This window comes from Lolium rigidum, chromosome 7 (genome assembly GCF_022539505.1).
Source record: "Lolium rigidum isolate FL_2022 chromosome 7, APGP_CSIRO_Lrig_0.1, whole genome shotgun sequence".
In the NCBI taxonomy this organism is placed as follows: Eukaryota; Viridiplantae; Streptophyta; class Magnoliopsida; order Poales; family Poaceae; genus Lolium; species Lolium rigidum.
In genome coordinates, this window is record NC_061514.1 from 105,765,559 (window position 1) to 105,788,479 (window position 22,921).

The 22,921-nt window shown below is 44.5% G+C and overlaps 2 protein-coding genes across 2 annotated transcripts; both read right to left on the bottom strand.

Moving 5' to 3' along the window:
- Positions 1-1,853: 1,853 nt before the first annotated feature.
- Positions 1,854-17,957, bottom strand: LOC124671796. Its single transcript, XM_047208123.1, has 5 exons — positions 17,023-17,957; positions 16,850-16,948; positions 2,319-2,393; positions 2,169-2,240; positions 1,854-2,079 (listed from the first exon to the last, which is right to left on the bottom strand). The coding sequence occupies exons 1-5, from the start codon at positions 17,955-17,957 to the stop codon at positions 1,854-1,856; spliced, it is 1,407 nt and encodes a 468-aa protein (XP_047064079.1).
- On the bottom strand, positions 17,954-19,500 carry LOC124671797. Its single transcript, XM_047208126.1, has 2 exons — positions 18,663-19,500; positions 17,954-18,574 (listed from the first exon to the last, which is right to left on the bottom strand). Exons 1-2 carry the CDS (start codon positions 19,482-19,484, stop codon positions 17,954-17,956), a joined length of 1,443 nt encoding a protein of 480 aa, XP_047064082.1. The 5' UTR covers positions 19,485-19,500.
- Between the last annotated feature and the right edge of the window lie 3,421 nt (positions 19,501-22,921).

Below are 22,921 nucleotides of genomic sequence, written 5' to 3' on the forward strand. Positions count from 1 at the left end.
AAAGGAAAATTGGTGTAGGCTGCTGCTAAAAACATTGCTTGAGTTGTGCCCATATCTTTGGTCATTAACCTAAAGGAGAGCCTCACGTAAGTGAAGATTGACTGATTATCTTGTTTGTTTATGCACATTAGATAACTAATGTTTAATATGTAGTTTACTACGGCAGCTATAATCGTACAAAATCGCAACCCTTTCAGTCAAAGAAGGAGCAATCTGAATAATTAATTAAAACCTCCATAGAAATGTATCTACATAATTATTTGAATAGAAAAATTGTATTCTTGTATATCTTTTTTTTTGCTTGAATTGAGAAGATAGATTGATATCAGATAGATGCTACATAATATTATTTACAAACAGAGATATATGCTAGCCATACCAAGAGTGCTCGCATCTTTTGTCTCGTGAATTTTCTGCTTGCTCGTGAACAGATGGAGCCTGATTTGGTTACCTAGTAGATGAAAGCATGACTTGCAAAAAGAAAACAAATGCGTCGGAGTCTCGTTGATAAAATTGAACTCTAGAGCCTGAAAGGAGTGGGGCGTACTCAGCCATTGGTCAAGCTACAAATGCATAACAATGGCAGTTTAGAATATAGTGAGATGCTCCATAAATCATTGACATACACATTATATGCAGAAAGAAACATACATGTGCTTCCTGAATATCATCCCCGCCACATAAGCTTGAATCAGATGCATCACGTGCATTGTAATGAAGAATTGCGTAATAATCCCTGTACAGGATCATCATAGATTCATTGAACATTTGGAGAACACACACATATTTTATAAAGAGAGTCGATGCCTGATGTATAAATACCTCGATACAAATTAAATGCCCTAGGCTGGTCATATTGACATCATCAGAGTTTGCTGGTCAGGGAGGCAACGATGGCGATGATGGGCAACCAAGGCGGCAAGAGTGGCAGGGGCGGAAGCCTCTCGTGAAGAGGAGGAACGTCCGGTAGCGCCCCTTGCGCTGTGGCATAGGACATCGGCGACCTCTAGCGGGCTCGTGGCGTCATGGCAGGGCAAGCCAGTGCTGTCACGGTGGTAGGGGCGGAGCGGCGCGGTACGTGATGGCAGGGTGTACTGGTAGGGGATGTGGGCATCAACGGCGAGAGGAGTGCGATGGCGGGAGGGTTAGGCAGGCGATGGAGATGTTCATGAGACTAAATCCCTAGGGGAGAACAAGTGATTAAGGCTGATGTGATTTGGTGCAAGATCATGGCTAATGAGAGAAGAATATGGAAGATTTGGTGGCAAGATCAAAGCCAACAAGGAAGGAGAGCAATTATTTGGTTGCATGCGGGAGAGAGGATATCTTTTCTAATAAAATTTGTATTGATTACGGGGATTGATGATTGATAGACTGCCATGCGGGAGAGAAGAATATTTTGATGTGCCTACTTATTTTGGCCGTGATATGTGATTGCCTTACCATATTTTGATGTACCGTGATAGGTGATTGAGATATTCTGATTGAGTTTTATACCATAATTAACTTGTGCGTGGGGGGATTTTGGTGTTTGACTTGATCGGACGAAGCGGAGTAGGGAGAATAGATTGGACGGCCAGGATCTTTTCAATGACGACCACCAAACGCGTTGAGTGTCAAACGACCAACTCCCATTTAATAGTAAAGATGTGCAAAATGCACCACAACATGTACAAACTACCAGAATAGCACAAAAGTAGTAGTAGTTCACAATGCTCCCACATTAGTAGTGGTTCAGATGCATCAGTAGTTCGCATACAAGGTCACACATGCATGAGGTCAAATCTATATGACCCAAACAACACAAAAGAACCTCCAAAATAACAATTGCATCAAAAGAAACCATCTGATAATCACAAGCTGAGCCTTCTTTTGCTTCTTGTGCTCATTGCGGGGTTCGCAGGGCTTAAAAATTTGCTTCTTGTGCACATAGCTGGGCTGTCAAGTGGAACCGCCGGAATCTTTTTAGCACACTTTCTCTTTTTGCTCTTGCCTGCCTTCACTGGAACATCTTTCGCATCGCCGGGCATAGGAAACTCTATGGAAATTGGCACCAGTTGGTTTGAGCCGGTTCCTGATCTGCACTTATACATGTATGGCAACAATAGATTTTAGCAACTGAAAACAAAAACTATACATAAATGTGAAGTACGAAACAGAAACAATACCTTTTGGATCCAACCGATTCAGAGTTGCTCCCTTTCCTCTTTTTTTTACTTGTATTCTCCAAGCTTTTGGTACTCGTGAGAAGGAAGTAATCAGGAAAATAACAAGTTGTAGTTTAAGTAAATACAAAAATCTGAACTAGTTCTAATCACCTTTTTGATGCTCCAGCACTTGAGTTAGCATGTTTTTCCTTCTTTTCCTTCTTAGTTGTAGTTTCCAAATTTTGGCTATGGTGAGAAGGAAGTTGTTATCCTCCAAAACCCCCCGACGGGCTTTGGTTAAGCAACACGAAGAGCCGGGAAGCTCCCAGGGCCGCTTAGTGGATCCCTGGCACCTCGCGTCGTCCCGCAAATCTTCTGGCGCGCGTCCTGGCGGTTGCTAGGGCGTGCCACCTGACCTATACCTGGTCGGGAAGGTGTTAGTGCTTCGATTGTTCCTGCATGGTAGACACGTGCACATTAAATACGAGCCTTATCGGCTCTCGGGTTTCCACGTGGATCGGCTCAAAGAGCCGATCGCCCCATGGTCCTTGATGGATTAGCAATGGCATGGGGATCCCGCTTGATCGAGGACAAAGCTAAAGCGATCCACGACAGTTTAGGGTTTTCACCGCATAATCGGAACGTCCTACGTGCGATCGGGCCTAGCAGCTACGAGAGACGATGCAAACTACCCCTACGAGAGGCCTAAAAACCAACATGTGTTGATCCTCGGAACATCCCTCGCAGGGACGGTAAACAACGCCTAACGCACCACCGGATCGTCCGACCCCAGCATAAGGCCTAACTATGCGGATATTAAACTAATCCTTGCGGATGCAAGGAGCAACTATAACGGATCGGATCTACTAAACATGATCAAGCAAGATGCTGCCCTTACGTCTAGATCGACGTAAGGGCAGCAAGGTGTCTAGGGACGGCATTGCCACGCAGATATGCACGTGAAAGCACCAATGCAAGCCCCTAAACACCTAAGGATAAATAGTACTGCTCGCCATCAACAAGGCTTCAGCACGAGCAGTACAAGGATAACGAATAAACTTACGCTGCCTAGATCGCAAGATGCGATCTAGGCAGCATGGTGCTTACCCGGGAGAAACCCTCGTATGAAAGGGGTGGCGATGCGCCGAGATTGGTTTGTGTTGGTTGAACGATGATTGTCCTCCTTTTCCGATAACCCTAGATACATATTTATAGTCCAAGGGACTTTCTAATTGAGGCGTGCACCTAACCGTGCACGGGCCAGACTCTATCTCTTAAATCTAAATTACAACGCGATCTAATATGTTACAGATACATGGGCAATTAAGCCCGAACTCTCAGCGCAAGGCCGCTTCAAAGATGCTTCATGTGTACGTCCTTCAAGCCCATCTTCACTTACGGCCCATCTCCTGATTTGGCCAAAATCGGGTGGTAACACATGCCCCCCTGGTTTTGATAATGATAATTGCAAAACCATCTGCTTTCCTCGAAGGGTCATGTCAGAGAAGATGGCAAAGCAGAACCGTCGCAGTATTCTTCATCATGACCTTTGCCTTCCCAACTTCTCTGTGCCAAACGGGTCGCCACTTCATCCCCTTGCTCCATTCTGCCCATCAACACCAAAAACCCTCTTCCATCGCCGCAATGTCTTCGTCTTCCTCTACCTCCTCAGATCCCCCCGTCCGAACTCCGCCGAAGAATGAGGGCGACCCTCAACCCGGGGCGACCTCCTCCAACAAGAAGGAAGAACCAGCGAAGAAGGAAGAGGCCCCGTCCTCTGCCAGGCACCCGTCGACGAAGCGCTCCCGCATGTGGGCGGACAGCGAGGACGATGATGATGACGAGGAAGGAGAAGAAGAGGAGGAAGATGATTCCTCCTCTTCCGCTGGATATCCGCCGACGAAGCGCTTCCGCAGCTGGGCGGACAGTGAAGATGATGATGACGACGAGGAAGAAGAGGCTTCAGCTGAGGACCTGGGCAGCAGCGACGAAGAAGCCTCCGGAAGCAGTGCTGATGGTGGCTCCGGCGCTGACGATGAGGCCAGCGACGACTAGCTCTGTAGGATTAGCAATTCCCGAGCAGTCGGCTCTTCTTTTGCTCTTCCTTTCTTGAGCAATCGGCTCTTCCCTGTAAAGATCCTTTCTTATTAATGAAGAAAATTTCTCTACATAACCTTTGCTTTCTTGTTAACTTGGCTGATCTGTCCAATGAAGTCACTGCTCAAAAAAAAACCGATGGCACAGCGTCGGTCTGCATTCCAAACACAATTCCATGCGAGATGTGCCTGAATTTTACCTTTGTATTATTATTTATATTTGTCTTTACCGGCCGATTTCATATAATCGGCCCCCATTTTTTTACTGGCCGATTTTTGTATCGGCCTCCATACTTTACTGTCCATCATCCCACATACTTGGGAAATATTTCTTTAGATGCTGGCCGTTGACGGCTACCGGGAATTTTACGCCATCCAACATCTCGAGCATGTACGCATTCCCCTTCAGAACTTGGACAACTTTATACGGGCCATGCCAATTCGGAGACCACTTCCCATACTCTTTATCCCTTGTCCCCAATGGTAACACAGCTTCCCATACCAAATCACCAACTTGGAATTCTTTTGGCTTCACCTTCTTATTATATGCCCGAGCTACCTTGGCTTTTTTCTCCTTGATCTTCTCGAGTGACCATAGCCTAAGCTCCGTCGCATCCTCAATGCTGTCGCTTATCAGGGCTGCATATTCTTCAGCAGTTAGATCATTCTGAAACGTGACCCGCCTTGATCCTGCCTTGACTTCCCAGGGTAACACAGCTTCCTGTCCGTAGACCAGCTGGTATGGGGTGGTTTTGATTGCCCCATGACACGACATACGGTAGGCCCACAACGCCTCTGACAACACCTCATGCCATCGTTTGGGGTGCTCGTCAATTTTCCTCTTGATCAGCTTGATCAAGCTCTTGTTGGATGCTTCGGCCTGTCCATTTGCTTGAGCATAGTATGGAGACGACCGGATCAATTTGATTCCCATGTCATCGCAGAACTTTTTCATCTCTTTCGAAACAAAGACCGAACCTCCATCGGTCGTAATAGTTTGGGGAATCCCGAACCTATGAATGACATGTTCCAATATGAACTTGATAACGTCTTCCGACGCCACTTTCTTCATAGGGACCGCTTCCACCCATTTCGTGAAATAATCTGTGATGGCCAGAACCCATCTATGGCCCTTGCTCGATGAAGGATGAATTTCTCCGATCATATCCATACCCCACCCTCGGAATGGCCAAGGCTTGATGATGGGATTCATTGCTGATGCAGGCACCATCTGAATGTTCCCAAACTTCTGACATGCTTGGCAACCCTTGTAATACTGGAAGCAATCTTCAAGCATGGTGGGCCAATAAAATCCGGAGCGCCTAATCAGCCATTTCATCTTATGGGCCGACTGGTGGGTTCCACAAGCACCCTCGTGCACCTCGTGCAAGAGCCGATTGGACTCGGCTGACCCTAAACACTTGAGGAGTAATCCTTCCAGCGTTCTATAAAACATGTCATCGCCAATCAGTACGTACTTCATGGCTCCGTATCTTGTACGCTTAGGTGCCCCCGAGCCGGATCTTTCAAATAATTGAAGATATCGGCTCTCCAATCGTCCGGTTCCAGGTATTGCACCTGAAAATCGGCTTCTTCCGCCGTGTCCTTGTACCCTGACGCTGTTTGTGCGAGGTCGTTGGCTTCAGTATTTTGCAACCTTGGAATCCAATTTAAGATTATATACCTGAACTGTGCCATTAGCTCTCGGCATTGTATCCAAAATGGGAAGAGTGACTCGCTTTCGCACTTGTATTCTTCTGTGAGCTGAGAGATCACCAATTTGGAATCTCCAAAGATCTCGACTGCTTCAGCTCCAGCTTCCAGGAGCAACTTCATTCCCTTGCAGATTGCTTCATACTCGGCCACATTGTTGGTGCAGGGGTCGGTTAACTTGATAGAGAAGGAGTATGTTGCCCCCCGAGGCGACACGAGTAGCACGCCAATGCCGCAACCATCCTCACAAACCGACCCGTCGAAGAACATAGCCCACGCGCGCACCGATAGTGCCGCTACGTCCGTATTTATCCGTTCGGCAATCAAATCTGCTAGCGCTTGACCTTTGACTGCCTTTGCCGGTTGATACCGGATCTCAAACTCCGGTAGTGCAAACATCCATTTGCCGAGTCGGCCTTTCAATACAGGAGCCGACAACATGTGTTTGATGACGTCCGATTTGCATATAACGATGATATCGGCTGACACCAGGATGTGTCGGATCTTGGTGCAGGTGAAGAACAAGCAGAGGCACAACTTCTCAATTTCAGGATACCTTGTTTCTGCATCCAACATCCTTCTACTGAGGTAAAAAACCACTTTCTCCAGGCCCTCATAAACCTGCACCACCACTGACGCGATGGAGGTGTCGGCCACTGACAAGTAAATGTAGAAGGGCCTGTCCTGCCGCGGCGGAACTAACACTGGTGGCTTGGTCAAATATTCCTTGATATCGTCGAAAGCCTGCTGTTGTTCTGCCCCCCAGCGGAACTCTTCATCGGGCTTGATTTTGACCAAGCCCATTGCTTGATGGCGTGTAACTCACACGTTCGTTGGGAAACCCCAAGAGGAAGGTATGATGCGCACAGTAGCAAGTTTTCCCTCAGAAAGAAACCAAGGTTTAATCGAACCAGTAGGAGCCAAGAAGCACGTTGAAGGTTGATGGTCGCGAAATGTGATGCGGCGCAACACCAGGGATTCCGGCGCCAACTAGGAACCTGCACAACACAACCAAAGTACTTTGCCCCAACGAAACAAGTGAGGTTGTCAATCTCACCGGCTTGCCTGTAACAAAGGATTAAACGTATCGAGTGGAAGATGTTTGCAAAGAAAACAAGTAAAACAAGTAGATTGTATGCTATGTAAAGAATAGGACCGGGGTCCACAGTTCACTAGAGGTGTCTCTCCCATAAGATAAAAGCATGTTGGGTGAACAAATTACAGTCGGGCAATTGACAAATAGAGAAAGGCATAACAATGCATATACATGACATGGTAAATATAGTGAGATTTAATTGGGCATTACGACAAAGTACATAGACCGCCATCCAACCGCATCTATGCCTAAAAAGTCCACCTTCAGGTTATCGTCCGAACCCCTCCAAGTATTAAGTTGCAAAGCAACGGACAATTGCATTAAGTATGGTGCGTAATGTAATCAACAACTACATCCTTAGACATAGCATCAATGTTTTATCCCTAGTGGCAACAAGCACAACACAACCTTAGAACTTTCCGTCACTCGTCCCGGTGTAAATGCAGGCATGAACCCACTATCGAGCATAAATACTCCCTCTTGGAGTTAAGAGTAAAAACTTGGCCAGAGCCTCTACTAGTAACGGAGAGCATGCAAGATCATAAACAACACATGAACAATAGATTGATAATCACCATAATCATAGTACTCACTATCCATCGGATCCCGACAAACACAACATATAGAATTACGGATAGATGATCTTGATCATGTTAGGCAGCTCACAAGATCCAACAATGAAGCACAACAAGGAGAAGACGACCATCTAGCTACCGCTATGGACCCATGGTCCAGGGGTGAACTACTCACTCATCACTCCGGAGGCGACCATGGCGGTGTAGAGTCCTCCGGGAGATGAATCCCCTCTCCGGCGGGGTGCCGGAGGTGATCTCCGGAATCCCCCGAGATGGGATTCGCGGCGGCGGCGTCTCCGTAAGGTTTTCCGTATCGTGGCTCTCGGTATCGGGGTTTTCGCGACGGAAGCTTTAAGTAGGCGGAGGGTCAACGCGAGGGGCCACACGAGGGGCCCAGGGGATAGGTCGGCGCGGCCGGGGCTTGGGCCGCGCCGGCCACCCCCTGGCTGCCTCGTGGCCCCACTTCGTTAGGTCTTCGGTCTTCTCGGAAGCTTCGTGCAAAAATAGGACCCCGGGCGAAAGTTTCGTCCAATTCCGAGAATATTTCTTTACTAGGATTTCGAAACCAAAAACAGCAGAAAACAACGAATCGGCTCTTCGGCATCTTGTTAATAGGTTAGTTCCGGAAAATGCATAAATATGACATATAATGTGCATAAAACATGTAGGTATCATCAATAAAGTAGCATGGAACATAAGAAATTATCGATACGTTGGAGACGTATCAGCATCCCCAAGCTTAGTTCTCGCTCGTCCCGAGCGAGTAAAACGATAACAAAGATAATTTCTGAAGTGACATGCCATCATAATCTTGATCATACTATTTGTAAACATATGTAATGAATGCAGCGATCAAAGCAAAGGTAATGACATGAGTAAACAAGTGAATCATATGACAAAGACTTTTCATGAATAGTACTTCAAGACAAGCATCAATAAGTCTTGCATAAGAGTTAACTCATAAAGCAATAAATCAAAGTAAAGGTGTTGAAGCAACACATAGGAAGACTAAGTTTCAGCGGTTGCTTTCAACTTGTAACATGTATATCTCATGGATAATTGTCAACATAAAGTAATATAACAAGTGCAATATGCAAGTATGTAGGAATCAATGCACAGTTCACACAAGTGTTTGCTTCTTAAGGTGGAAGGAGATAGGTAAACTGACTCAACAATAAAAGTAAAAGAATGGTCCTTCAAAGAGGAAAGCATCGATTGCTGTATTTGTGCTAGAGCTTTTATTTTGAAAACATGAAACAATTTTGTCAACGGTAGTAATAAAGCATATGAGTTATGAAAATTATATCTTACAAGTTGCAAGCCTCATGCATAGTATACTAATAGTGCCCGCACCTCGTCCTACTTAACTTGGACTACCGGATCTTCGCATGCCATGTTTCAACCAAGTGTCACAAAGGGGTACCTCCATGCCGCCTCGTACAAAGGTCTAAGGAGAAAGCTCGCATTTCGGATTTCTCGCTTTTGATTATTCTCAACTTAGACATCCATACCGGGACAACATGGACAACAGATAATGGACTCCTCTTAAATGCATAAGCATGTAGCAAAGTTATTATTCTCATATGAGATTGAGGATATATGTCCAAAACTGAAACTTCAACCATGGTTCATGGCTTTAGTTAGCGGCCCAATGTTCTTCTCTAACAATTTTGCATGCTCCAACCACTAAAATGATAGACCTTCGGACAAGACGGACATGCATAGCAACTCACATGATATTCAACAATAGTTGATGGCGTTCCCCGTAAGCATGGTTATCGCACAACAAGCAACTTAATAAAATATAAAGTGCATAAGTACATATTCAATACTACGATAGTTTTTAAGGCTATTTTGTCCCATGAGCTATATATTGCATAGGTGAATGATGGAATTTTAAAGGTAGCACTCAAGCAATTTACTTTGGAATGGCGGAGAAATACCATGTAGTAGGTAGGTATGGTGGACACAAATGGCATAGTAGTTGGCTCAAGGATTTTGGATGCATGAGAAGTATTCCCTCTCGATACAAGGTTTAGGCTAGCAAGGTTTATTTGAAGCAAACTCAAGGATGAACAAGTGCAGCAAAACTCACATAAAAGACATATTGTAAACATTATAAGACTCTACACTGTCTTCCTTGTTGTTCAAAACTCAATACTAGATATTATCTAGACCTTAGAGAAACCAAATATGCAAATCAAATTTTAGCAAGCTCTATGTATTTCTTCATTAATGGGTGCAAAGCATATGATGCAAGAGCTTAATCATGAGCACAACAATTACCAAGTATCACATTATCCAAGACATTTTAGAATTACTACATGTAGCATTTTCCAATTCCAACCATATAACAATTTAACGAAGAAGAAACTTCGCCTTGAATATTATGAGTAAAGCCTAAGGACACATGTGTCCATATGCAACAGCGGAGCGTGTCTCTCTCCCACAAAGTGAATGCTAGGATCCATCTTATTCAAACAAAACAAAAAACGAAAACAAACCGACGCTCCAAGCAAAGAATACAAGATGTGATTGAATAAAAATATAGTTTCGGGGAGGAACCTGATGATGTTGTCGATGAAGAAGGGGATGCCTTGGGCATCCCCAAGCTTAGACGCTTGAGTCTTCTTAAAATATGCAGGGGTGAACCACGGGGGCATCCCCAAGCTTAGAGCTTTCACTCCTCTTGATCATAGTATATCATTCTCCTCTCTTGACCCTTGAAAACTTCCTTCACACCAAACTTCAAGCAAACTCATTAGAGGGTTAGTGCACAATTAATAATTCACTCATTCAGAGGTGACACAATCATTATTTTCACTTCTGGACATTGCATAATGCTACTGGACATTAGTGGATCAAAGAAATAAATCCAACATAGCAAAAGAGGCAATGCGAAATAAAAGGCAGAATCTGTCAAAAACAGAACAGTCCGTAAAGACGAATTTTAAGATGGCACCAGACTTGCTCAAATGGAAAAACTCAAAACTAATGAAAGTTGCGTACATATCTGAGGATCACGCTCGTAAATTGGCAGATTTTTTCGAATTTTCTACAGAGGACTGTGCCCAGATTCGTGACAGACAGCAATGCTGTTTCTGCGCAGCGATCCCAAATATAACATCAACTTTGACATAGAAACTTTACTTGGCACAAAAACATGATAAGGAGAGGTTGCTACAGTAGTAAACAACTTCCAAGACTCAACAAAACAAAAAATTGCTGTAGGTAAAAACATGGGTTGTCTCCCATAAGCGCTTTTCTTTAACGCCTTTCAGCTAGGCGCAGAAAGTGCAAATCAAGTAACATCGAGAGTAGAAGCATCAACATCATTACCAGGGGTGTTGGGAGTTTTCTCAACCAAGCATAGTATATTTGATATATAAGTTTTAGCGTCTCCCTTTTCATTAGTCTTAGGCTTGCTACTCTCATCGAACAAATTTTCAGGAACAAGCCAAGCATAATTATTTTCTAATGCATCATTCATAGCTAGGAGTTTACATGGTATTGGTGCTTTGATTTCCCCACCATCATTAATGTTATTAGTGTACATTATTCTATCCATGTCCATTTTTTCAAGGAGACCAATAAAATTGGTATGAGAACCTAGCATATTAAACTTAGTAAAAACCTTTCTAGCCTCTCTTGCTAGACCACCAAATTCTCTAAGAAGGGTTTCTAAAACAAAATCTTTCTTTTCCCCTTCTTCCATATCGCCAAGTGTAAGAAACATGTGTTGGATTATAGGATTAAGATTAACAAATTTAGTTTCCAACATGCGAACTAAAGCAGCAGCAGCAATTTCATAGGTAGGTGCAAGTTCTACCAAGTGTCTATCTTCAAAATCTTCAGTGATACTAACATGATTGAAAAATTCTTCTATATTATTTCTCCCAACTATGGACCCACGTCCTACCGGTATGTCTTTTGTGGTGAAATTAAAAGGAAACATGATGCAAGAAGCAAAAAGTAAACTAGACAAATAAAATAAAGACAGGTAACTAATTTTTTTTTGTGTTTTTGATATAGAGAGCAAGACAGTAAATATAGTAAAACTAGCAACTAATTTTTTTTGTGTTTTGTTTAGGTGCAGCAAACAAAATAGTAAATAAAATAAAGCAAGACAAAAACAAAGTAAAGAGATTGAGAAGTGGAGACTCCCCTTGCAGCGTGTCTTGATCTCCCCGGCAACGGCGCCAGAAAATTATGCTTGATGGCGTGTAACTCACACGTTCGTTGGGAAACCCCAAGAGGAAGGTATGATGCGCACAGTAGCAAGTTTTCCCTCGAAAGAAACCAAGGTTTAATCGAACCAGTAGGAGCCAAGAAGCACGTTGAAGGTTGATGGTCGCGAAATGTGATGCGGCGCAACACCAGGGATTCCGGCGCCAACTAGGAACCCGCACAACACAACCAAAGTACTTTGCCCCAACGAAACAGATGAGGTTGTCAATCTCACCGGCTTGCTGTAACAAAGGATTAAACGTATCGAGTGGAAGATGTTTGCAAAGAAAACAGTAAAACAAGTAGATTGTATGCTATGTAAAGAATAGGACCGGGGTCCACAGTTCACTAGAGGTGTCTCTCCCATAAGATAAAAGCATGTTGGGTGAACAAATTACAGTCGGGCAATTGACAAATAGAGAAAGGCATAACAATGCATATACATGACATGGTAAATATAGTGAGATTTAATTGGGCATTACGACAAAGTACATAGACCGCCATCCAACCGCATCTATGCCTAAAAAGTCCACCTTCAGGTTATCGTCCGAACCCCTCCAAGTATTAAGTTGCAAAGCAACAGACAATTGCATTAAGTATGGTGCGTAATGTAATCAACAACTACATCCTTAGACATAGCATCAATGTTTTATCCCTAGTGGCAACAGACACAACACAACCTTAGAACTTTCGTCACCTGTCCCGGTGTAAATGCAGGCATGAACCCACTATCGAGCATAAATACTCCCTCTTGGAGTTAAGAGTAAAAACTTGGCCAGAGCCTCTACTAGTAACGGAGAGCATGCAAGATCATAAACAACACATGAACAATAGATTGATAATCACCATAATCATAGTACTCACTATCCATCGGATCCCGACAAACACAACATATAGAATTACAGATAGATGATCTTGATCATGTTAGGCAGCTCACAAGATCCAACAATGAAGCACAACAAGGAGAAGACGACCATCTAGCTACTGCTATGGACCCATGGTCCAGGGGTGAACTACTCACTCATCACTCCGGAGGCGACCATGGCGGTGTAGAGTCCTCCGGGAGATGAATCCCCTCTCCGGCAGGGTGCCGGAGGTGATCTCCAGAATCCCCCGAGATGGGATTCGCGGCGGCGGCGTCTCAGTAAGGTTTTCCGTATCGTGGCTCTCGGTACTGGGGGTTTCGCGACGGAAGCTTTAAGTAGGCGGAGGGTCAACGCGAGGGGCCACACGAGGGGCCCGGGGGATAGGTCGGCGCGGCCAGGGCTTGGGCCGCGCCGGCCACCCCCCGGCTGCCTCGTGGCCCCACTTCGTTAGGTCTTCGGTCTTCCGGAAGCTTCGTGCAAAAATAGGACCCCGGGCGAAAGTTTCGTCCAATTCCGAGAATATTTCTTTACTAGGATTTCTGAAACCAAAAACAGCGAAAAACAAGCAATCGGCTCTTCGGCATCTTGTTAATAGGTTAGTTCCAGAAAATGCATAAATATGACATATAATGTGCATAAAACATGTAGGTATCATCAATAAAGTAGCATGGAACATAAGAAATTATCGATACGTTGGAGACGTATCACCCATGAACGGCTCAATTCGCCCAGACAGGTTGGAGATGAACCTTCTGACGAAATTAATTTTGCCGATGAGACACTGGAGCTCCTTCTTTGTGGTGGGCGGCTTCATCGTTCGAACCGCCTCCTGACTTTTTAGGCCGATCTCAATCCCACGTTCGTGGACCAAGAATCCTAGGAACTGACCGGCCGTTACACCGAAGGCGCACTTCTTCGGATTCATTCTCAGTCCGAACTTCCGAGTTCGGTCCAGGACTCGTCGCAAATCCTCTAAGTGTCCATCCGTCGCAACAGACTTTACCACCACGTCGTCGATGTAAATCTCCACCAATTGGCCGATTAAGTCATGGAAGATGTAGTTCATGGCCCTTTGATATGTCGCGCCGGCGTTCTTCAATCCAAATGTCATGACCACATATTCAAACAAGCCCACTGAGCCTGGCACTCTGAACGCGGTCTTGTGTATATCCTCCGGAGCCATGAAAATTTGGTTGTAGCCAGCATTGCCATCCATGAAACTCAATATTTTATGGCCGGCCGCTGCATTGATCAGGGTTTCTGCTACCGGCATCGGATACTCGTCCTTCGGAGTGGCGCTATTAAGGTTCCGGAAATCTATGGCTACGCGCCATCGGTCGTCCTTTTTCTGCACAGGCACCACATTGGAAATCCATTCAGCGTACCTGCATGGCCTGATGAATCCGGCGTCCAGCATCTTCTTGATTTCTTTCTTGACTTCCTCCAAAACTTCGGCCTTCATCTGTCGTGCTCGCTGCTGGTACGGCCGAAATCCTTTCTTCAGAGGAAGCCGGTGCTCAATGATGCTCCTGTCTAACCCAGGCATCTCTGTATAATCCCAGGCAAAACAATCTGGGTACTCTTTTAACAGGGCTATCATTAGGCCCCTCAGATGTGGGTCTAGTTTCTTGCTGATAAATGTTGGCCGGGGCTTGTCCCCAGGACCAATATCAACCTCTTCTAGTTCGTCCGCTGATGTAAACCCATAACCCAGCTTTCCATCGTTGGCCAGATCAATGTTGCATACCGGCAAAGCGTATGTTGAGGACAGTGCTGGCCGATCGCTGAAATCGGCCTCCTTTTCCATTGTGATGCTTAATGAGGGTTCACAACTCCCCGGCCTCTTATTGTGGTGATGTAGCTCGACGGAAGCATGCTCACCACGTCTTGGGTCATGAATCTCTGACGAGATCCTGAACACTGAGTTTGTACCAGCCGACGTCTCTGCATCGGCATCAGCCGATGCCTGTGCATCGGCTTTCGCCTGTTTTGGGCGCCATACTTTCTTTGGCGGGCGCGCCTTCATCTCCACTGTTTGCGGAATTTTCACGGCCAGATCGGGCCGTGCTCTTCTCAACGTGTACGGTATCGTGCCTCGGCCTCTTCCAGGTTTCGCAGCCGTTGCACCCTACGCTTCTGAGGATGACTGAGTCCATCAGGGAACATTGAAACTTCGCTTGCCCTCCTTCTGTGCTGTCTGCATTTTGGGCAGTTCTCGATTGTTGGCAATCGGCTCATTCCTGAGTCCCAGCAATGTTTGAAGAAAGGACAGTCCCAGTGTTTATCCATGTCATCTTGTTCCTTTGACCTTCCTCTGGCGTACCTGTCGTTGTTTCCGTTGTTCCGACGATACCTCCTGTTTGCATCAGACCGACGATATCTTTCATCGTCTTCGTCGTAGCGAGCCGACGTCGGTCGTACTGCCGTTCATATTTGTTGAGGAGATGCACGGATAATGGGCGTTGATACCGCATGCTTCTCACCTCCTCCTCGGTTAGGTACCGTCTATCGTCGTCTTGGGGCCGGTCGCGTGGAACGGCCTCCTCTTTATCCTTGCCAAGAGAGCAGCTGCTCTCCGCTTTGTCCGCGCCATGGCGAATCACAAACCCTGCCATATTGACATCGAAAGAGAACCCTGGTTCTCTTATGGAGTGGCTGAGATCTACCGTATTGACGCCATGCGACAGACACGTGTTTCCTCTGAGCTTGATGTTGTGAGGACGGGTTGTCTCAGAGGAGCCGCTGAGTTCGGCTTCACAGATGGCCTTCAGCTCATCGTATTTCTTCTTGTGCCCCACAGGGAGATCCTTGTATGTGATCTGCTCCTCTGCCATCTCGGATGTCGGTGTTGACGTGGATGTTGCAGAAGAGGTCCCACCGGGCGTGCCAGAATGTGTTACCCTCCAAAACCCCCCGACGGGCTTTGGTTAAGCAACACGAAGAGCCGGGAAGCTCCCAGGGCCGCTTAGTGGATCCCTGGCACCTCGCGTCGTCCCGCAAATCTTCTGGCGCGCGTCCTGGCGGTTGCTAGGGCGTGCCACCTGACCTATACCTGGTCAGGAAGGTGTTAGTGCTTCGATTGTTCCTGCATGGTAGACACGTGCACATTAAATACGAGCCTTATCAGCTCTCAGGTTTCCGTGTGGATCGGCTCAAAGAGCCGATCGCCCCATGGTCCTTGATGGATTAGCAATGGCATGGGGATCCTGCTTGATCAGGACAAAGCTAAAGCGATCCACGACGGTTTAGGGTTTTCACCGCATAATCGGAACGTCCTACGTGCGATCGGGCCTAGCAGCTACGAGAGACGATGCAAACTACCCCTACGAGAGGCCTAAAAACCAACATGTGTTGATCCTCGGAACATCCCTCGCAGGGACGGTAAACAACGCCTAACGCACCACCGGATCGTCCGACCCCAGCATAAGGCCTAACTATGCGGATATTAAACTAATCCTTGCGGATGCAAGGAGCAACTATAACGGATCGGATCTACTAAGCATGATCAAGCAAGATGCTGCCCTTACGTCTAGATCGACGTAAGGGCAGCAAGGTGTCTAGGGACGGCATTGCCACGCAGATATGCACGTGAAAGCACCAATGCAAGCCCCTAAACACCTAAGGATAAATAGTACTGCTCGCCATCAACAAGGCTTCAGCACGAGCAGTACAAGGATAACGAATAAACTTACGCTGCCTAGATCGCAAGATGCGATCTAGGCAGCATGGTGCTTACCCGGGAGAAACCCTCGTATGAAAGGGTGGCGATGCGCCGAGATTGGTTTGTGTTGGTTGAACGATGATTGTCCTCCTATTCCGATAACCCTAGATACATATTTATAGTCCAAGGGACTTTCTAATTGAGGCGTGCACCTAACCGTGCACGGGCCAGACTCTATCTCTTAAATCTAAATTACAACGCGATCTAATATGTTACAGATACATGGGCAATTAAGCCCGAACTCTCAGCGCAAGGCCGCTTCAAAGATGCTTCATGTGTACGTCCTTCAAGCCCATCTTCACTTACGGCCCATCTCCTGATTTGGCCAAAATCGGGTGGTAACAGAAGCTACTTAGAATTCAAGCAGTGTTCTCATATAATCTTGAGCATAAATGTTAAATTACTAACCTTGGGGGAAAACACATTCTTGTTGGTTCTTCATCCGCATAAGGCACAATGGATGAGTCGGCTGTTTGGGATGTCTTTGTTCTCTTCTTTGGTGGTTCTCTACACGAACAATAAGGAAGTAGTGAAAATGTACATCTGGCAGAGTAATGCAAGAATGAGTAAATCGATATTACCTCACAGCCATCATCGCAGCAATGTCATCGGGGTTGCCTTTCTTACAATTATGCCAGTGATGCCCATATTCCTTACAAATAGGGCATAAGTGTTTGCCATTTTTCCTTTTCTTCTCACCGCAACCTTTGTACCTCTCGGTTTTAGGCCTACCAGCAGTAGCCTTTAATAGTGGCGGATGCATGAAGAAGCCATGGTCAGATTGAGGCCATTGGTTCTTGTCAGGCATAGCAGGGATTAGTTGGGCATAAGCTGATCTGAATTTTTCAACGGAGTAATACACGTCCACATATTGTCGTATGTGTGCATTGGTAAGTGATGTGATGAATGCAAGAGCATGTTTGCAAGGAAGGCCGGAAACTTGCCATTGTCTACAAGAACATGTCCTCTCTTGCAAGTTGACCACAAACCTAAATCCGCTACCACCTAATGCGGTCACTTCGAGCAACTTCTTCGAGCTTTCTACAACCTCCAAGTTTAATTCCCTAGTCATTACATTCAGCCTCTTCATTATGTGGGGGAGAATCAAACCATCTAACTTCTTTGCAACTTTTCTCCTTCGGTTCCACAATATCATAATCAATTGCCTCGCCTTATCAAAGAAGTCGTCCAAGTTCAAGGACTTGTGGTGCTTGATCCAATTGTTAAAGCTCTCAGCCAAGTTGTTGGTTACATAGTCCACCTTGCATATAGTTGAGAACTGGCTCCTAGACCACAACCTATTGTGCCACTTCCTTACATATGTTGTTGCGGCTGGCTTTGCTGTCTCCATAGCAGCCCAATGTTTGCCAAATAAATATGGATTCCATGAGTAAGCAGCAGCCCAAAGGTGGTCATCAAACACCTTCCCATGGAACTTCTTCTTGAAGTTGGTCACCAAGTGAAACATACACTCTCTATGTTCTGCCTCTGGGAACACTTCTTTTACCCCTGTCATAGCTGCCTGCCAGCATCGGTGCATATGGCTAAACCTGTTGGTGATCCTATGGCTTGTCTTAGCAGTTGCATGAACCAAGTCCAATTCTCATTAGTTTCAGAGTCAAAAACTCCAAAACTAACCGGATACATCCAATTATGGCCATCAATGGCAGTAGCACTAGCCAACTGCCCCTTGAACATGCCTGTCAAGAATGTGCTATCTATTGCCAAATACGGTCTGCAACCACCAAGAAACCCATCTATGCAAGGTTTGAAAGCAACAAAAATTCTTCTAAACCTGATTTTACCAGATACCGTGTGATGATCGATCTGCACTATGCTACCAGGGCAGCAACTTTCAACTTGTGCTTTAAACCTATACAAATTGTCAAAGCTGTTGTCCCAATCACCATATAGTTCCCTCAAGGCTAGTAGCTTGCCCATATATACTCTCTTGTAGTGGATTTTGACCTTGTGGTGTTCTTTAAGCTTTTTTTGCAATTCCGTTGCTCCTAGAGTTGCATCTTCAATGAGCCAGTCCTTCACCTTCTCACATACCCAATACTTAGTTGCGTTCTTCACCTTCTTTTTCCTTCTTGCACTAGAGCAATCATGATCACAAGGGTTTTTTTTCACCTACAAAAGAAGAATATATCTAGTTAGCTACAAATTCTTAAACAATTATGCAAAAGAAGTTCCCAAACGAGCAAAGTTAGACAATTACCACCACAGTACACATATTATCTGTTGTAGAAGCATGTATCCTCCATGGACAATTATCTTCATCTCTTCTTTTACAATATCCCCTGAACCTACATGGTGTACTCTTCTCTGTGTTAAACTCAAATTGATGTTTGATTGCATGCTGAGAAAGAGCCAACTTAAACTCATCCATATTGGGATATGTGGAACCTTCGGTCATACAGGGGTCTTCCTTATTATACTCTATATCTGGGGCATGATTTGCCTCATGCAACTCTTCCTCCTCCTCTAACTCAGACTCATCCTTGCTGTCATCCTCGCTCTCATCTTCGCTATCATCCTCGCTCCCATCCTCACTCCCATCAGCAGCAACATAGTCTTTGTCCTTCTCTTTATTAGGAAAAAGAACCACATTTAGACATGTAGGTTCTTTCTCCAAATACATACTCTCTTCATCAACACCAACATGGTCATTCTCCGGTATTGGGTTGCAAAGATAACTATCTTCGTCAGTACCAACATGTTCATCAATACCAATTTGTTCATACTCCGTGATAGGAGCATAAGGTTCAGAGGGGTCACAATATGCAAAGAACATATGCACCATCTTCGTCTTACTGTGTTTCTCAAACATAGACATCAACTCTTGGTCTGATTTTATTTCTGGGAATGTTTTCAGAACATCATCATAGTACTGAACATGTGCAACTTCCAAATAACGTGGCGGGTACTGCACTAGAACTGATTCAACCAAATCTTCATAATTTGTCAAGTCAGAATCAATAACCTTCTCAAAATAAAAAGATTTGATCTCCTTTCTAGCTTTTTTTGGGTTGCCAATCATTCTAATTTTCAGCAAATAGCTTGACTTATTGATGCTTGTCTTGAAGTACTATTCATGAAAACTCTTTGCTATATGATTCACTCGTTTACTCATGTCATTACTTTTGTTTTGATCGCTGCATTCATTACATATGTTTACAAATAGTATGATCAAGATTATGATGGCATGTCACTTCAGAAATTATCTTTGTTATCGTTTTACCTGCTCGGGACGAGCAGAACTAAGCTTGGGGATGCTGATACGTCTCCAACGTATCGATAATTTCTTATGTTCCATGCAACTTTATTGATGATACCTACATGTTTTATGCACATTATATGTCATATTTATGCATTTTCTGGAACTAACCTATTAACAAGATGCCGAAGAGCCAGTTGCTGTTTTCTGCTGTTTTTGGTTTCAGAAATCCTAGTAAGGAAATATTCTCGGAATTGGACGAAATCACCGCCCAGGGTCCTATTTTTGCACGGAGCTTCCAGAAGACCGAAGAGGGAAGGAAGTGGGGCCACGAGGTGGCCACACCATAGGGCGGCGCGGCCCAGGCCCTGGCCGCGCCGGCCTGTGGTGTGGGCCCCTCGCGCCGCCTCCTGACCTACCCTTTCGCCTACTTAAAGCCTCCGTCGCGAAACCCCCAGTACCGAGAGCCACGATACGGAAAACCTTCCAGAGACGCCGCCGCCGCGAATCCCATCTCGGGGGATTCAGGAGATCGCCTCCGGCACCTCGCCGGAGAGGGGATTCATCTCCCGGAGGACTCTTCATCGCCATGATCGCCTCCGGAGTGATGAGTGAGTAGTTCACCCCTGGACCATGGGTCCATAGCAGTAGCTAGATGGTCGTCTTCTCCTTGTTGTGCTTCATTGTTGGATCTTGTGAGCTGCCTAACATGATCAAGATCATCTATCTGTAATACTATATGTTGTGTTTGTCGGGATCCGATGGATAGAGAATACTATGTTATGGTGATTATCAATCTATTGTTTATGTGTTGTTTATGATCTTGCATGCTCTCCGTTATTAGTAGAGGCTCTGGCCAAGTTTTTACTCTTAACTCCAAGAGGGAGTATTTATGCTCGATAGTGGGTTCATGCCTTCATTGACACCTGGGATCGTGACAGATGAGAGTTCTAAGGTTGTGATGTGTCTGTTGCCACTAGGGATAAAACATTGATTCTATGTCTAAGGATGTAGTTGTCGATTACATTACGCACCATACTTAATGCAATTGTCTGTTGCTTTGCAACTTAATACTGAATGGGGTTCGGATGATAACCTGAAGGTGAACTTTTTAGGCATAGATGCAGTTGGATGGCGGTCTATGTACTTTGTCGTAATGCCCGAATTAAATCTCACTATATTTATCATATCATGTACATGCATTGTTATGCCTTTCTCTATTTGTCAATTGCCCGACTGTAATTTGTTCACCCAACATGCTTTTATCTTATGGGAGAGACACCTCTAGTGAACTGTGGACCCCGGTCCTATTCTTTACATAGCATACAATCTACTGCAATTGTGTTTTACTATTTTCTTGCAAACAATCATCTTCCACTCGATACGTTTAATCCTTTGTTACAGCAAGCCGGTGAGATTGACAACCTCACTGTTTCGTTGGGGCAAAGTACTTTGGTTTTGTTGTGCAGATTCCACGTTGGCGCCGGAATCCCTGTTGTTGCGCCGCATCACATTTCGCCACCATCAACCTTCAACGTGCTTCTTGGCTCCTCACCGGTCCGATTAAACCTTGGTTTCTTACTGAGGGAAACTTGCCACTCGTGCGCATCATACCTTCCTCTTGGGGTTCCCAACGGACGTGTACATCTACGCGCATCAAGCAAATTTCGGCGCCGTTGCCGGGGAGATCAAGACACGCTGCAAGGGGAGTCTCCACTTCTCAATCTCTTTACTTTGTTTTTGTCTTGCTTTATTTTATTTACTACTTTGTTTGCTGCACCTAAACAAAACACAAAAAAATTAGTTGCTAGTTTTACTTTATTTATTGTCTTGCTCACTATATCGAAAACACAAAAAAATTAGTTACTTGCATTTACTTTATCTAGTTTGTTTTATTTACCATTGCTAAAATGAATACTCCTGAAAATACTAAGTTGTGTGACTTCACAAACGCAAATAATAATGATTTCCTATGCACACCTATTGCTCCACCTGCTACTACAGCAGAATTCTTTGAAATTAAACCTGCTTTACTGAACTTGGTTATGAGAGATCAATTTTCTCGGTGTTAGTTCCGATGATGCTGCTGCCCATCTCAATAATTTTGTTGAACTTTGTGAAATGCAAAAGTATAAGGATGTAGATGGTGATATTATTAAATTGAAAGTATTTCCTTTCTCATTAAGAGGAAGAGCTAAAGATTGGTTGCTATCTTTGCCTAAGAATAGTATTGATTCATGGACTAAATGTAAGGATGCTTTTATTGGTAGATATTATCCTCCCGCTAAAATTATATCTTTGAGAAGTAGCATAATGAATTTTAAGCAATTAGATACTGAACATGTTGCTCAAGCATGGGAGAGAATGAAAACTTTGGTAAAGAATTGCCCAACCCATGGATCGACTACTTGGATGATCATCCAAACCTTCTATGCAGGACTAAATTTTTCTTCGCGGAATTTATTGGATTCAGCTGCTGGAGGTACCTTTATGTCCATCACTTTGGGGGCGCTACAAAACTTCTTGATGATATGATGATAAATTACTCTGAATGGCACACGGAAAGAGCTCCACAAGGTAAGAAGGTAAATTCTGTTGAAGAAACCTCTTCCTTGAGTGATAAGATTGATGTGATTATGTCTATGCTTGTGAATGGTAGATCTAATGTTGATCCAAATAATGTTCCTTTAGCTTCATTGGTTGCTCAAGAAGAAAATGTTGATGTGAATTTCATTAAAAATAATAATTTCAACAACAATGCTTATAGGAACAACTCTGGTAATAACTATAGGCCATATCCTTCTGCTAATGGTAATTCTTATGGGAATTCTTACAACAATAATAGGAGTGTACCCTCTGGTCTTTAATCTATGCTTAAAGAATTTATTAGTACACAAACTGCTTTTAACAAATCTGTTGAGGAAAAGCTTGATAAAATTGATACTATTGCTTCTAGAGTTGATAGACTTGCCTCCGATGTTAATCTTTTAAATTTGAAAGTTATGCCTAATAATGATATTGATAATAAGATTACTACTACAGCAAATGCCATCCAAGTTAGAATTAATGAGAATATAAGATTAATGGCTGAATTAGCGTGCTAGGTGGGATAGAGAAGAAAATGAAAAACTAGCTAAAGAGAATAATGTAGCTAAAGTTTGGACTATTACCACCATTAGTAATGATAATGATTCACATGTTGCTGCACCTCCTACTATCAATGGTAAGGTGCTGTCACACGAGTATAAAGCTGCCTTAAC

Coding starts and splice junctions, on each gene's coding strand:
- LOC124671797 (XM_047208126.1), bottom strand. CDS start 19,484: ATGATTGGCAACCCAAAAAAAGCTAGAAAGGAGATCAAATCTTTTTAT. Junction 18,575..18,662: donor ATAATATGTGTACTGTGGTG/GTAATTGTCTAA, acceptor CTTCTTTTGTAG/GTGAAAAAAAACCCTTGTGA.
- LOC124671796 (XM_047208123.1), bottom strand. CDS start 17,957: ATGACAGGGGTAAAAGAAGTGTTCCCAGAGGCAGAACATAGAGAGTGT. Junction 2,394..16,849: donor AGAATGTGTTTTCCCCCAAG/GTTAGTAATTTA, acceptor TTCTCACCATAG/CCAAAATTTGGAAACTACAA. Junction 2,080..2,168: donor GAATCGGTTGGATCCAAAAG/GTATTGTTTCTG, acceptor GTATAAGTGCAG/ATCAGGAACCGGCTCAAACC.